The following is a 14,701-nucleotide window of genomic DNA, read 5'->3' on the forward strand; positions in this document are numbered from 1 at the left end:
AATGTTTAAACATTCTGTTAAAAAATGGTGGCCTGGGGCAGTGAAGAGGCTCAGAGCACAGATGGAGCGCCAGGCCTAGAGACAACGGTCCTGGGTTCCAGTGGGACCTCAGACGCTTCCTAAGCTCTGTGACTCTGGCCAAGTCACTCCGCCCAGTGACCCAGACTTTGTCCCTCTTCCGCCTCCCAATGGAGCCTTAGTATCCGTTCTAAGAGAGGAGGTGAGTTTTGGTTAAATGGCAGCCTGTTTGGGAGGAGGAGGTGCCAGATGAGTCTGGCCAATCTCCAGGACCTGGACCGTATTCATTCTATTAGAGATGGCGAGCCCTGCCCGGGAAAGCTCCCCAGGGCAGCTCCATGACAGGACCAGAGAGGTGCAGGGCCATCTGGGGACAACACGTGTGGCCAAAGGAGCAGCCCGGCATCCTGGTGGACTCTAAGGGAGGCTGGGAGGGCGGTGCACCACCAGCATACCCGAAGGTGCCGGTGCTGAGGCACGCCAGGGTCCCGCTCTGGAGGCTGAGGCTACCGCGGGAGGAAGGAGATCCGCCAAAGCAGGCCTTCCCTGCCCACATCTCCCGAGAAGCCTCTCCTCCATTCGCCCAAGTTGGGGCCTTCCAGGCTGCTCCGCCCATCTGCGGCGAGCTTTTCCAGAGCCGATATTTTACCCTGTTTTCACAGGTCACTCGGCAGCCTGCTACGTCTCCCGCTCAGGAAGGACCCCAGCGAGCTTCCGGGTTTCAGCTCAGCCACTCTTTAATACTCAGGGGCGGGGGGAGGGGGAGGGTAAGGGGGGGGGTATAACTGCTCTTCCGGGGCAGCCCGAGCCCGGACCGGAACTACCTAAGCTGTTCTGGCCGCCCACAGCAAAGATCTTGTCTTTGACGAACACCAGCCCGTGGTTCTTCCTGGCTTCGATCATGGGACACAGCTCCGTCCACCTGAGAAAAGCAAAGGAAGGCGGTGAGTGTTTGGATCAGAGGAAGAAAAAAGGCCCTTTGATCTCCTCTGCAAGAAAAGAGGCACTTAGTGCCCAGCGTCTATCTACAAGAGCTCATCCACGCCTGCTGGTGATGGTATAAAACTGCGTGCACGCGCGCGCGCACACGCACACTACTGGCCTGAATCCTCTCCCCATCTGAGAGGCTTCATTCAAAGGAGGTCCTTCCCTCTAGTGCCTCAGGCGCGGCCTCGGGCTTTGGGGTCCCTCCCCTGGGAGCCCCCCACGCAGAGCAAACAAAAATGCTGCTGAGGACCCTGGATGACTAAGGAAGACCTTCCTGCTCCAGAGAAGCCTCTGGCGGTTTCTCCAAGCCCTCCAAGCCGGACGAGCCACCTCAGCCATGGCTCCTGAGCCTTCAGCATGGGGCTGCCTGGAGGCCGCGTCTCTAGGAGGGCCTGGCCCGCCTCCTAAAGCCCCCGGCTTCTAGAATGAGGCATTCCACGGGGTCTGCAGGACTGAGATCTTGGGGCAAACTTCTTTTCTGGATAAGAAAATGAGATCCCGGTAAGGCGGCCCATATGGGGGAGAGGCTGGGCCAGGCGCGCGGCATTCTTCCCGCAAGATCCGCGCCGGCCTGGGAGGCTGCCAAAGCTTGTTCACCTGCCAGAAGGGGGCGGTAGAGTAGGCGTCTGTAAGCCGGGAGGCCGCGGGGTGCAAGGCGGAGCAGAGCTCCGAGAGGAACGCCATGGATGTGCCCCACTGTGTGCGCGGCTGTGTGGGACTGCAGGTCTGGCTGTAGACACCAAGATCAGGAATTCCCAGCGACGCCACCTCTTCCTCCTCGGCACGCTCGGCGGGCCTGGCCCTGGCCCTCTTCTGGCCCACAGCTAATCTGGCTCTCAGAAGCTGACAGAAGCCAATTCGCTGAGTTCCCCGGTTTAGGATTAAAATCTTTAAAACGCTCCTTTCAAAACTGTTCAGGAATATGTCAAAAAAGGTAGAGAATCTTCACCCAAAAGGCCCGCGAATGTGTGCATTGCGTTTTAGCACCGAAATGAGGGCCGCAGACGATGTTTCTCCTTCAGAGAACGGGATCAGATCATGTGTTCCGGCAGTGTTGTCGTTGTGAAAATCTACATACTCTTAAAAAGCACCGAATTCTGTTTCCACACACTTCTGAAATGGCAGAACAGCAGTGACGAGCGTCTGTCGGAGTTTTCCCCAGAATGAGTGAATGCAATTGGGTTCCAAACCTCAGAAGGCTCCATAATGTGAGTGATTGGAAAACCATGAATGGCCTTGGAAAAGGGCTCAGGAAGGCGTCCTCCTCCCCTTGGACGGCCAGGGCCCTTCAGGGCAGGATGCCATAACTATACCGGGGAATTCTGCTTAACTAGTTTTCCCTGTTATAAGAAAGGGTTCATTCAGTGCTAGGCCAGAGAAAGGGGCAAGGTTCTAAAAATGATGGATGTCTAAACAAAAGGCACCAGGAAAACGTATTTAAAAATAAAAGCAAAACCATTAGGGATACAGATCTTCACAGCTCTTCTCCTCAGAAGTGAACTACAGTAGCTTGGTTTAAACTAAATGTGCAGAAAGAAAGAGGGCCAGGTGGTGAAGGCACCTCTATTAGTCTAGAATCCATTCTGAACTCTCTACAGTCTCGGTAATTCCCCCAATGCACAGGTCTGACCAGGGCGCTTCCTAGTCATTCAATTGAAACTGCTCTCTCCCAAGTCACACAGTGATGATCCCTTAATCACCAAGTCTAAGGGCTTTTCAATCCTGTTTCTTCTTGCAGCATCTGAAATGTCTGCTCACCCTCTTCTCCTGGAGGCTCTCCTCTTTGGGTTTCCATGACATGCTCCTCTCCTGAGTCCTTCTATCTCTCCAACACCAATTCTCAATGGTTCAGTTTTCCTCTTCCTACATATGACCCTCAGATCATCCTCACAATTCAGCTCTGGCCTCTCTCTGAGGCCTTCTCAACTCCATTTCCCCACCTTGGTTGTCCTCCATGCCCAGAATGCTCTCTATGTTGACCTCTCACTATATCTGACACCAGCATCTCTCTGGAGTTCCAATCTTACATTATCCAATGCCTTCTGGACATCTCAAACTGAATGCCTCCTAGAGATTTCAAATTCAACACCTCCTTTAAGCCTTGTCCTCTTCCCAACTTCCCTCCTTTTGTTTAGGCAGTAATCCAGATTCATATCCTCAGGATTATTCTTGATTCCTCTCCTTTTCTCACACATCCAGTCTCTTCCCAATTCTAATCATTTCTACCTTCATGATATATTTCATCTTTGTCCCCTTCTGTCTACCTCAATAGCTGCCGCCCTGGTTCCTTGTTACCTCACACCTGGCCTAAAAGGACACATCTGGTCATGCCATTCCCCTAGTTGATCATTTCCAGCAGCTCTGTTACCTCCAGGATCACAATCTGTCCCTTTCTAACTTTCCAGTCTTCTGACAATTCCTTCCTTCCATGAGCTCTAAGATCCAGCCACACTGGTCTTCTTGCTGTTTTCAGCTCTGCCTTTTTCTTGGCTATCCCCTGTGCTTGGAATGTTCTCCTTCCCAGCCTCTGATTCTTGGCTTTGTTAGAGAATCAGCTCAAGCTCTTTTTTAAATTAACCAATGACTTATTTATTTTACTGGTTTCTTATAAAACCAACTTTTTGGTTTATTCATTAGTTCAATGGTTTTCTTATTGTCAATTTCCTTAATGTCACCTTTGATTTTTAAGATCTCCAATTTGGTCTTTAATTGGGGATTTAAAATTTGTTCTGTTTTTTAACTTTATTAGGTGCATTCCCATTTCATGCATCTATTCTTTCTCTGATTTACTAAGTATTTAGAGATATAAATTTCTCCCTAAGTATTGCTCTGGCTGTATCCCATAGATTTTGGTTGTTGTCTCACTGTTGTCAGTGTCTTCAATGGTTGTTTCTCTGTTTTGTTCTCTGACTTACTTATTCTTTGGCCTTAGATTATTTGGTCTCTAATTAGTTTTTAATCTTTCCATGTAATTTTTATTGCATTATGATCTGAAAAAGATGAATTTACTATATCTGCATTTTTGCATTCGTTTGTGAGGTTTTTATGTCCTGAGAAAGCCCTCCTCCATTCTCATGTAAGCTCATTGAGGGCAGGAGTTTTCCTTGTATACCCAGTGGTTAGCAGAGGGCTTGCTCCCATGCCATCACCTGATAAGTGCTAGTTGATTGACTCTCTATTAATGTTAGGATAAATACAAACTCCTTGGTTTGCATTATAAGTTCTTCATAAACTATTTTCAGCTTCCCTTTTCTTTAGTCCCTCTAGAGACAAACCAAAGAGGCCTTTCTGTAGTTCTTTATGCATGACATTCCACCTTCTCTTGACACCTTGGCCCATGTTATCCTGCATGCCCCTCAAATAAGTAACTTGCAGAAAATAATCTTTGCATCATTTCTTTAATAAAGATTTTATATCAAAGGTACATAAAGGAAGTGACTCAAATTTATAAGAACAAGAACTATTTCCCAATAAATAAAATGGTCGAAAGCAACGAACAGGAAGGAAGAAATTAAAGCTATCAAGAGCCATATGAAAAATGCTCCAAATTACTAATAATTAGAAAAAGGAAAATTAAAACAATCCTTAGGCACCATCACACATACACATAAGATTGGCCAAGTTGAAAAAAGAAAAATGACATTGGGATGGGGGTAGGGAGGGATTGTGAAAAAAGTCACAATAATGTACTAATGGAATTATTAACTGGTCTAGTCATTCTAGAAAGTTAGTTGGCTCTGTGCTCATAAAGTCATTAAACTGTGTGTATTTCAATCCAGTAATCCTATGGCTATAATCTCCAAAGAGAAAGAAGAAAAGGGCCCATATGCTGGGAAATATTTATAGCAGCATTTTTTGTAGTAGCAAAGAATTGGGAACTAAAAGAGTGGCCATTAATTGGGGAATCACTGAACAATGTATGCCTGATAGATATAATGGAAGCTGTGCTATAAGAAATGGCAAAAGAACAGTGTCAGAGAAACCAGGGAAGATTTATATGAACTGATGCAGATGGAAGTGAGCAGAGCCAGATGCTATTTATGCTAACAACAACATTGTAATGAAAGACTACTCTGAAAATCTAAGAATTCTGACCAGTGCCACAACCAAGTACAATTTCAAAGAGTCAGTGATGAAGCCTGTAAGCTTGTTGACCCCCCCCCCCCCCCACCCCCTGTGCCGACAAAGGGGGATGGACTGAAGGGACAGAAACAAACATTTCTGAGTATGGCCAATGTGGGAGTTTGTCTTGCTCAAGTGTGTATGTGTCCATTTGGCAGAAAGCTTTGCTTTACTTTGCTTTCTTTTTTAATGGGGAAACAAGATAGAATAGAAAGAAAAGAAATGCTTGTTAATTAGAAAAAAAAAAGGTGTTGGTCAGTACATACGTCTCTGTGGCAGGATCATAAACTTCACAGGAATTCAGGACTCTTCCAGAAACATTGTTCCCTAAACTTCCACCACAAACATAGATGAGACCATTGGCTTCCACCATCCCATGGCTGCAGCGTTGAGTCAGCATGCTTGGCTTTGTGTGCCAGCTTTCTGTCCTGGTATCATAGCATTCAAACAAGTATAAAGCAGAATTTCCTTTAGGAGAAAAAGGCCCCATCAGTGTTTATTTCACTTAGTTTACATATCATGCATGAATTCAGAGCTTAGCAAGCCAAATCATTAGTGGCAGGAGGGAAAAATTTAAGGTTTGGGACTAGACTATTCCTAAGCCACAAAAATGGCATGTATTTCAGTATAATGAAAATAAAATTGTTCCTACATCACACATTGTTTTTAGAGTGACTAGCCATAGTTATACATATAGACTTTGGAAAATACAGACAGAAGAATCCATCAGGAAGACTGTTTCATGGGTGGCTGAGCCTCAGAAGAATTCCTCTGTTTAATTTTAAAAGAAAGGTTAAATATGCCTCCAAGCTAGTGGTCCATAAAGGAAACCACCTAAACTAGCAGTGCTTGTACAAATGGAGGAAGACTAGTCCAACTGAGCCCAGATGGCAAACCCATGCCTAAAAAAATTAGAAAAACAGAAAAAACAAACATTCAGTGCGATTCTAAATCCTATCATTTAAAATTCTTGATCACATAACAGTCATTCCTTAAGTATATGATGCCACATCCTCCCATGGTCCCACCTTAAGTGACTCACTGTGTTTGCCTGACAACCACAGTCATTATTGATCTATCTTGCTTGTGTAGGCTATGTATTAGAAGCTAGTTTACCTCCCCCTACTCTGCATTAGAACTACAAATCTCTGGGGACAAGACCTCTACATTTCCCTCTGCGACTTCACGTTCTGTAGGAGCTCTGTGCATTTCTGACAATGTTATTACTGTGAATCACTGCTTTTGTTTATGCCATCTTAGAACTTGGAACTCTAAGATGGCGGCTTCGTAAAGCCCAGGAGAATGTCTTGTCTCTTGTCATTTTGTTCCATCTTTGTCTCCCCACAACCGAGCACAGTGTAGTAGACATTTAAACAGATCTCTCTTGAATTCGGTTGAGTCCTAATTACTTCCCAGGAATACTGCAAATACCAAGACCAGAAAAGGAGTCGATGCTCCAAACATTCAATGAGGAAAACAGCTGCAAAAACAGTTCTACAGAAAAGGCGTTAACAGATGGGTTTTCAAGAAGTGGCCTGAGGACTTTGCTCTCGGTATCTCTAATGGTTTTTCCCCTCTACTGATTGTCAAGGCTCTCTCTTCTCTTCTTCACTGGTAATATGGTAGCTTCATCTCCCTAACTCTTGGGGAAAATCTAAAGGATGTGGAAGATTTTCCAAACAGCTGGTGTTGAAATAAGAAACTGAAGCCAACAGATGATGTGGCTCGGTGGGTGCAGAAGGACCTCATAAAGAAGTGAGACGTGCAACACTAGAGGGCAGCTCTGTGCTGTCACCCCCCCACCCCCCCATGGGCCATGGAGGACCCATGGTGGAAGCATCTACAATCATTCTAACCGAGATCAGACAATAGATGGTTGAAAACTCTCCTACGCGAAACCAACCAATGCTACAAGGTTAGGGTTGGCTTATGCCAAGCCATTCTTATGGACGAGGCTAGATAGTTATAATAAAGGGAATAAAAAGCACCTTAGCAAACAGACAGTGTGCGTATATCACTGAGCACAACTGCTACCAATGCGGTACTGTGTCTCCAGATGGTGTTTACAGAATGGCTCCAGAGAATAACTGTGGGCAGCTCACCGGCTTCAGGAAGCTATGGCCCTTTCTAAGAGTGGACTGTCAAAACCTGGCTTATGAACTCAACTGGCTCTAAACAATGACCAAGACAAAACATAAAGCACGCCCATGAAAGCACTGCAAACACCAGAAAACTATAAGCCCAAGCTTTGTCCTTACCCACTTCAGAGCCTCCAGACGTATAGATTTTGCCTTCCGCAGCACAGGCTGCCAGGCTGTCTCGAGGTGCTGGAGGCCCCAGTTTGGAATACCAGCTGTCCTTGACCACGTTATAGCAGTCCATCCTTTTTATAGGGAAGAGCTGTGAACCTCCCAAAATGTAAACGACATTGTCCCAGAAGACACAGGCGGCATCTCGGCGCTTCTCAAAGGGGCAACGGATGTCTGTCCAGCTATAATCCTGCAACAGAAGAAAATGCCATCCAAAAGGGAAGAAAAGAATGAGTCCGATGAGGGTCAGTGAACAGTGTCCAAGTTTATAAAGGAACCTCCATGATGTCAGATGGAAAACCCAAGTAACGTCTTGCCCAAATCCAATTTAAACTGCACTGATTGCTTGGATGGCTGTTCATTCGAGGGATAGTTGGGGCCCTACTTCCAAGCGTGAAGGAGATTTGGTGAAAAATCTTGGCTGTATCACTCCTCCTCCTATCTAACAACCCTCCAAACAAATAGTTTTGATGGTGAAAACAAATTCAGTTTTCTAATATAAATTCACTCCTGTATCTGGTTTTTTTTTTTAACCTTCTCTTCCCCTCCTCAGTGAACAAACGCTCTTGGAATAGCATTGGATAGTGGAATTAAAACTGTCAAAAGAAGCAAGATTGCACTGATGAGCTTCCCTTTCCTTCATCAAGAGAGACCCTGCTGGCGCATCTGCCTGTAGCAAAGGTGAAAAGTCTGGGCTGACATTGTCACTCCCCTACTCAATGAATACAACATCCAAGCCCTTCTTTCTTAAGCTCACTCCAAGCGCAGGCCAACAATCTGGGCCAGGCTGGCCATGACGGCTCACAAGGCTTCCCCATCCAAGGCGACACACAGAAGTGTTTATGGTGCCTCTACCTAGGACTCAGCATGCTGGGGACCCACAACTCATCATGCATCAGCAGAAAAACAAATGCTGTGATCCTCTAGCATCCTTCTAAATGATATGTGACTGGTAGCTCCAATGGCAAGTCTGGGATTTCTGGAACGGATGCTACCCCTCTCTTTGCCTTGCCCAGAAGCCCAGAATCGGCTAATAAAACAGGTCATACAGTGGAAAGAGCATTGGGTCTGCGGTCAGGAAGACCTGAGTTCAAATCTAGCCTCAGACAATTAAAAGCTGTGCGACCTTGGGCAAGACACTTCTGTTTCAACTTCAGCTGGAAAGAAGGGGGTCAAGCATAGCCCCAACTCCCAGGGTGTTGTATCAAGTGAAATCATATTTATAAAGCCCTGAGCACGGTGCCTGGCACAGAGCAGGTGCTATGCAGATACTGGCTATCATGATGATGATGATGATGATGATGATGTCGGCATCCATTTGAAGGAATAAGAGCAAAAAAAGAGGGCTAGGAGTGGACTCTCATGTACTCCTTAAATTTGATCTATTCTAGTTTGGCTACAATAACCAGGAGAAAAATACAGCAAAACCAATTTCACAAGGAGGGCATGCTGTTGACAAGGCACTCTTCCATTCAACTGATTTAAGGCATTGATTTCTTGCTAGAGCATCCTGGGAGAGCTAACACTGTTTTTTAGACTCAACTAATGAAAGTCTCAAGACAAGTCCTTCTGTTCCAGGGCTCCCCCACCCTGCCGATGGGGGTCAGGAAACTTGCGCTTTGTAAGGTTACTCAGAAGACCTACTTTCCAATTAAATGTCATTGCCAGGATTTAGGAGCTGGCAAAAGTTTTTCTTTGCCAATAAAGCCTTTGGTTGCATTTAGCCTGATCAAATGAGATAATGGTTATGGAGGTCCTTGGAGAAATGTCAAGGGTTATGCAAATACAAGATATTATTATTATTATTATTATTCGGGACCAAAGAGATAAATCATTCACAATAGAGTTTGCATTTGAGGTAAAGTAATTCCCTGTGATCAAAGTAGAGAATGAACAGTTATTTGCGGAATGTAAACTGATATGCTGTGCTAACAAACTGAAGCTCAGGAAAATTATAAAAATATAATCAGGAGAAAGGCAAACACTTCTCTCCCCCAGCCTGGTCTCCAGCAGCTCTCCTCTGTTTAGAGACCCCCAAGTGCATAATCCTCAGGACATGGGTCACAGCTAAAGACCATATGCTGGGAGCTCACTAATTTGACATAAGCCAAGTGAAATGAAATGTTGCTGCTGAATGGATTATTTCTCCAATAAAGAAAGACTGGAAATGATTCTTTGCAGAAAAAGGCACCAGAATGCAAAATCATTCAAAATGGAAATTTAGGAAATCCCCAGGGTAAGAGAAAAAGCAGTGAGGAGGCAGAAATGATGGGGGAGGGGGGAGGAAGAAGAAAGAAAAGAAGGGTAAATCCTTCCCTGCCACCCTCCCCACTCCCATTGCCCAACTGTCCACATCTCTTTGAATTTGTGTTAAGGGTTCATACGGTACGGGAGGCGATGAAATAACACAGAGGACTCTATCATCAAGGGACCCACGACCTACTGTGGAAATTCAGAAAAGTGAAAACTACTTGAGGCCTGGGGTGAGTCAGGAAAGACATCCTGGAGGAGGTGGATCTTGGCTTGGCCTTGGAAAAAAGGGTACGACCTGGAGTATTCAAGAGCAGTTCGTATCTAAGATATACAGAGCTACCATGTACCACCAAAAGCCACTCTTCCGTGGACTAGAGGATAAGAAAAGAGTTCTCTGAAGAACTGCAAACCTCTGAACACCACAGAAAGATTGCTCCAGATCACCATGAACGAGGAATACCAAACAATCCTGCTTCCCTCCCCACCCAGATATAGGCCAGAGATGGCAAATGCAGCACTTAAACCACCATTAATGGGCTGCTTCTTTCTGATTTGTTAGAGCCAGCGATAGTGGGGCTGTGCAAAGACTGGTAAGCGAATGCATGACTGCTGGAACTAAAAATCAGCTTGAAATGATGCAAAAAAAAAGGCTAAAATGTCTACACCAGCAGCACCAGAGATCCTAGTGAAAGGATGATCTGAGGTCTCGTGTGCATCGATGTGGTTACGGCAGCAAAGACCCGAAAGAGGATGCCTGCCGAGTGGGGAATGACCCCAGGGATGGTGGCACCTAATTCTATACCGGAGCTTCCAGTTTTAGGGTTACTTTAGAAACAAACCATCATGCATGATTTTGTAATGAAGGAAAGTATTACCTTTGAGGGCAGGAATGAGCATTCTGTGTCTGAGCAGTCTGGGGACCAATTCCAAATGTTTCCAGCAAGGCCACAGAGCCTGCAGGTGGGAGCCACCTCCATTTACTCGTCTCCACGAGCCCATGGAGGAAAGGGTTAATGAGCAACCCTGGAGGAAGGATCTTCCCATTTCGGGATTCGAGTCTTCCAACTAAGCCGGAGTCTTGGGTCAATGACAAGAGGCCCCTAGACTTTCAGAGGCTGGAGGTGGTCTGATAAAATTACGCTTAATTAACAACAGCCTGCAAATGGGCCATTTCCCAGTAGTTGAAGATCAGCTAAAATAGCAAAGGGTCAAAGGGGACACCAGGGACTAGCTCCAGGTAATTACTAATTAAGAATCACAGCGAAGTCATAAATCATAAGGGGCTCTTCCCTTGCCCCACCTCTGAAAGGATTCCATTTTAAGTGCCATCCCTGGAAGCCACATCTTGGAGCATCATGTCAGGGGGCATCAGGCTCTGGGTTTTGCCAGGCTTTTTTCTGAGCAGTGAATACCTCAACAATGACTAGATAGGGAAGCGCATTTCCCTCCTCATCCTGCTATGTATCTACCATAGGGCATCCCTAGGAGATGATTTTTAAATTTGCCTTTGGATCAGTGAGAGGCATCATGACCTATTAGCTTCGAGCAATTATCTTGACTCCATGAATCCTCTCACAGTTACCGAAGCTTTCAACAATGGCTGACCCACCAACGGCTGGCTCCGTGTGCCCAGGCTAGCTGGTCTTTGGCAGATGATGCTTTCGCTTTTCAGCATTCATGCCTTTAATGGAGACTTTTAATTAAATTAACTTGAGTATTTTTTCCTCTCTCTCATTATCAGGCAGCTTGGTGTATGAATAAAAATCTAGACAGCTGGAAATCACGGAACTCTTTATAGTATTAAAGACTAGACATCAGATCTGATTTCCCAATATTAAAAAATAAAGAAAGATAGAGAGAGAAAGAAAGAAAGAAAGAAAGAAAGAAAGAAAGAAAGAAAGAAAGAAAGAAAGAAAGAAAGAAAGAAAGAAAGAAAGAAAGAAAGAGAGAGAGAAAGAAAGGAAGAAAGAAAGAAAGAAAGAAAGAGAGAGAGAGAGAGAGAGAAAGAAAGAAAGAAAGAAAGAAAAAAAGAAAGAAAGAAAGAAAGAAAGAAAGGAGAAAGAGAGAGAGAGAAAGAAGAAAGAAAGAAAGAAAGAAGAGAGAGAGAGAGAGAGAAAGAAAGAAAGGAAGAAAGAAAGAAAGAAAGAAAGAAAGAAAGAAAGAAAGAAAGAAAGAAAGAAAGAAAGAAAGAAAGAAAGAAAGAAAGAAAGAGAGAGAGAAAGAAAGGAAGAAAGAAAGAAAGAAAGAGAGAGAGAGAGAGAGAGAAAGAAAGAAAGAAAGAAAGAAAGAAAGAAAGGAGAAAGAGAGAGAGAGAAAGAAGAAAGAAAGAAAGAAAGAAAGAAAGAGAGAGAGAGAGAGAGAGAAAGAAAGAAAGGAAGAAAGAAAGAAAGAAAGAAAGAAAGAAAGAAAGAAAGAAAGAAAGAAAGAAAGAAAGAAAGAAAGAAAGAAAGAAAGAAAGAAAGAAAGAAAGAGAAAGAAAGAAAGAAAGAAGGAAGGAAGAGAGAAAGAGAGAGAGAGAGAAAGAAGAAAGAAAGAAAGAAAGAAAGAAAGAAAGAAAGAAAGAAAGAAAGAAAGAAAGAAAGAAAGAAAGAAAGAAAGAAAGAAAGAAAGAAAGAAAGAAGAAAGAGAGAGAGAGAGAGAGAAAGAAGGAAGGAAGGAAGGAAGAAAGGAAGAAAGAAAGGAAGAAAGAAAGAAAGGAAGGAAGGAAGGAAGAAAGGAAGGAAAGGAAGGAAGGAAGGAAGGAAGAGAGAGAGAGAGAGAGAGAGAGAGAGAGAGAGAAAGAAAATCTTCCAATTAGCTGATTGATTCCAGTTTAAAACTTCTGATAGAGCTGTAGTCAGGGTTGGGGACGCCAGGGTTTCGTTGCCTTTGGGGGAGGTAGGGAGGGAAAACAGCCACGTATATAAAAATTATACAGACATGTATATTGTATGTTTGTATGTGTTATTCATGTATAATCAAGTAAAAATCCTCCCTTTACCAGTGGAAATCCATCCATTCTTTATGACTTATAATCTGAGCCCCGGGAGATTGTCCCCCTGCCTCCAAGTCCAGATCTCCATCCCCTTGGCAATGCAGCCTCTCAGAGAGGATGGGAGGGGGAAATCTCTTCTAGGGGAAGGGAACAACAGCAGCCAGCATTTCCAGGAAGCTCCGTGGCAGAGATCATCCCCAAGGGGCACTCTGAAGGGTTCATACATTCATTTCCCCTTGCTTCTCTGCAGAGGTGGGATCACAGGCAGGGAACACTGCCTCCATCGTGTTGGACTTTGTTGCTACGTTGGTTCATTTGGCAGACCTGCTCTTTCTTTTTCTCTCCTTTCTGCTCTAAGGGAAGGCTCATTGGGAGAAGGGGAGTAGGCAGAACAATGGGAAATGTAAGGAATATAAAAACAAAAGAGAAATAAAAATTCATTCCTTAAAAAAGGCATGAGCCTTTTGTATGTGATCAAGTGTGATTCCCGAGAGCCCTCCAATTTTCCACATATTCTAGAAAAGGAAAGGCTTCTTGAAGACTCGAGAAAGCCCTGGTGACTTTACTGGGGTGTCTGAAGGACCAAATCACAGATGGTTAAGATCCCAGGGAAGACTGTGTGTAATACAATCCCTCAGTCAATGACGGGTCACACTGAGCTTCACATTAAGTGACCCTGAAGGGTCTACCACGGTTCCTAATCAATAGATCTGAGATGAGGTCTTGTAACTTCATATAACCCGGGTAGCTAAGTGGTACAATGAGGAGAGCATCAGGAAGAGTTATCTTTGTGAGTTCTAAGGTGACCTCAGGCACTCACTAGCTGGGAGACCTTGGGCAAATCATTTAACCCTGTTTGCCTCAGTTTCCTCATCTGTCAAACGAACTAGGGAAGGAAATGGCAAACCACTCCAGTATCTCTGCCGAGAAAACTCCAAGGACGGGTCATGAAGAGACCAAGGCCAACGAAATGACTCAACAACAACAATGATTTCCTAGAAACCCCTTGTATGGCTACAAGGTGTTCTAAGGCAGCAAGGTGGATCAGAGGAGAGTGTGTGGGGCCTGGATTGAAGAAGAGTTAAATTCAAATACAGTCTCAGTTACTTACTAGTTGTGCGAGTCAGGATAAGTGACTGAATCTCTGTCTGCTTCAGTTTCCTCAGCTTTAAAGTAGGTATAAAAATAGGACCCATCTCCCAGGGTTATAGTAAGGATCAAATAAAATGATCGTTGTAGAGCACCATGTAGTGGTTGTCTCCTCTCTCCCCTCTCATTTGCTTTGCCTGAATATAGAGCTATCCCAAGGGAGGCCGTAGTAATAAACCTATTTTCTTAAAAAGCTTTGATCATTTTTTTAATTGAAAGAAACAAAAAGCAAACGTGAGAGGCATAAACAACCTCATTCAAGTTATGCCAATTTTCTTTTCAATAACAGCAGTCCATGGCTTCTTCTATCATCCTTTCTTGCTCTTGCCATATTCAATTTTTATGTTTGTTGGTGATGGGGCCCCCAATAAAAGACATAAGTGGGCAGGATATTTGCTGCCTTCCATTTCAGGCTGCCCCCTCACACCCTGAGCCTGTTGGGGTTGGGGGAAAGAAAGGAGGAGGGCAAAAACTCATTTTCTTAGGATCGTCAACAGGCTTGGGCTTAAGCAAACCGAGCTGAAGCTCCCTTTTCTTTCCCCGCTCCTGAGAGACTCGGGGGCTCCAAGATCTGTCTTTGTCTCGGCCATTCACATCCGTTAGGATTCAGCCAAACTGGATACAGCCCTGCCTGGAGATTTCCAGACTTCAAGGGCAATGCAGCCACGGGGGAGGGAGCAGACCACTGACACTCGATATAGGGTGAATGTATAATTCCAAGGGGAAGATCTAGCGGGCTTCGGAAACATCACTACCATCTGAACAAAGGAAGCATTTCAACTCAGTACAGATCAGTTCTCTCAGTAGACACTACTGCCCCACCGCCTTCCGCAGAGTCATTAAAATCCAATTCCTTCCCTCCTGTCACTGCTGATGGACAAGGAACCGT

The 14,701-nt window shown here is 44.7% G+C and overlaps 1 protein-coding gene across 2 annotated transcripts in view; it reads right to left on the reverse strand.

Moving 5' to 3' along the window:
* The window catches only part of KLHL7 (kelch like family member 7), a 50,500-nt gene that overhangs the window by 949 nt on the left and 34,850 nt on the right, over window positions 1-14,701 (reverse strand). For both annotated transcript variants that reach the window (XM_001363458.3, XM_007505378.3), the window contains 3 exons: window positions 7,386-7,626; window positions 5,394-5,595; window positions 843-940 (listed from right to left, as the gene is read on the reverse strand). In XM_001363458.3, the coding sequence (XP_001363495.1) occupies window positions 843-940; window positions 5,394-5,595; window positions 7,386-7,626 (541 nt within the window). The remainder of the gene's footprint in view (window positions 1-842; window positions 941-5,393; window positions 5,596-7,385; window positions 7,627-14,701) is intronic.

This window comes from Monodelphis domestica, chromosome 5 (assembly GCF_027887165.1).
Source record: "Monodelphis domestica isolate mMonDom1 chromosome 5, mMonDom1.pri, whole genome shotgun sequence".
Lineage (NCBI taxonomy): Eukaryota > Metazoa > Chordata > Mammalia > Didelphimorphia > Didelphidae > Monodelphis > Monodelphis domestica.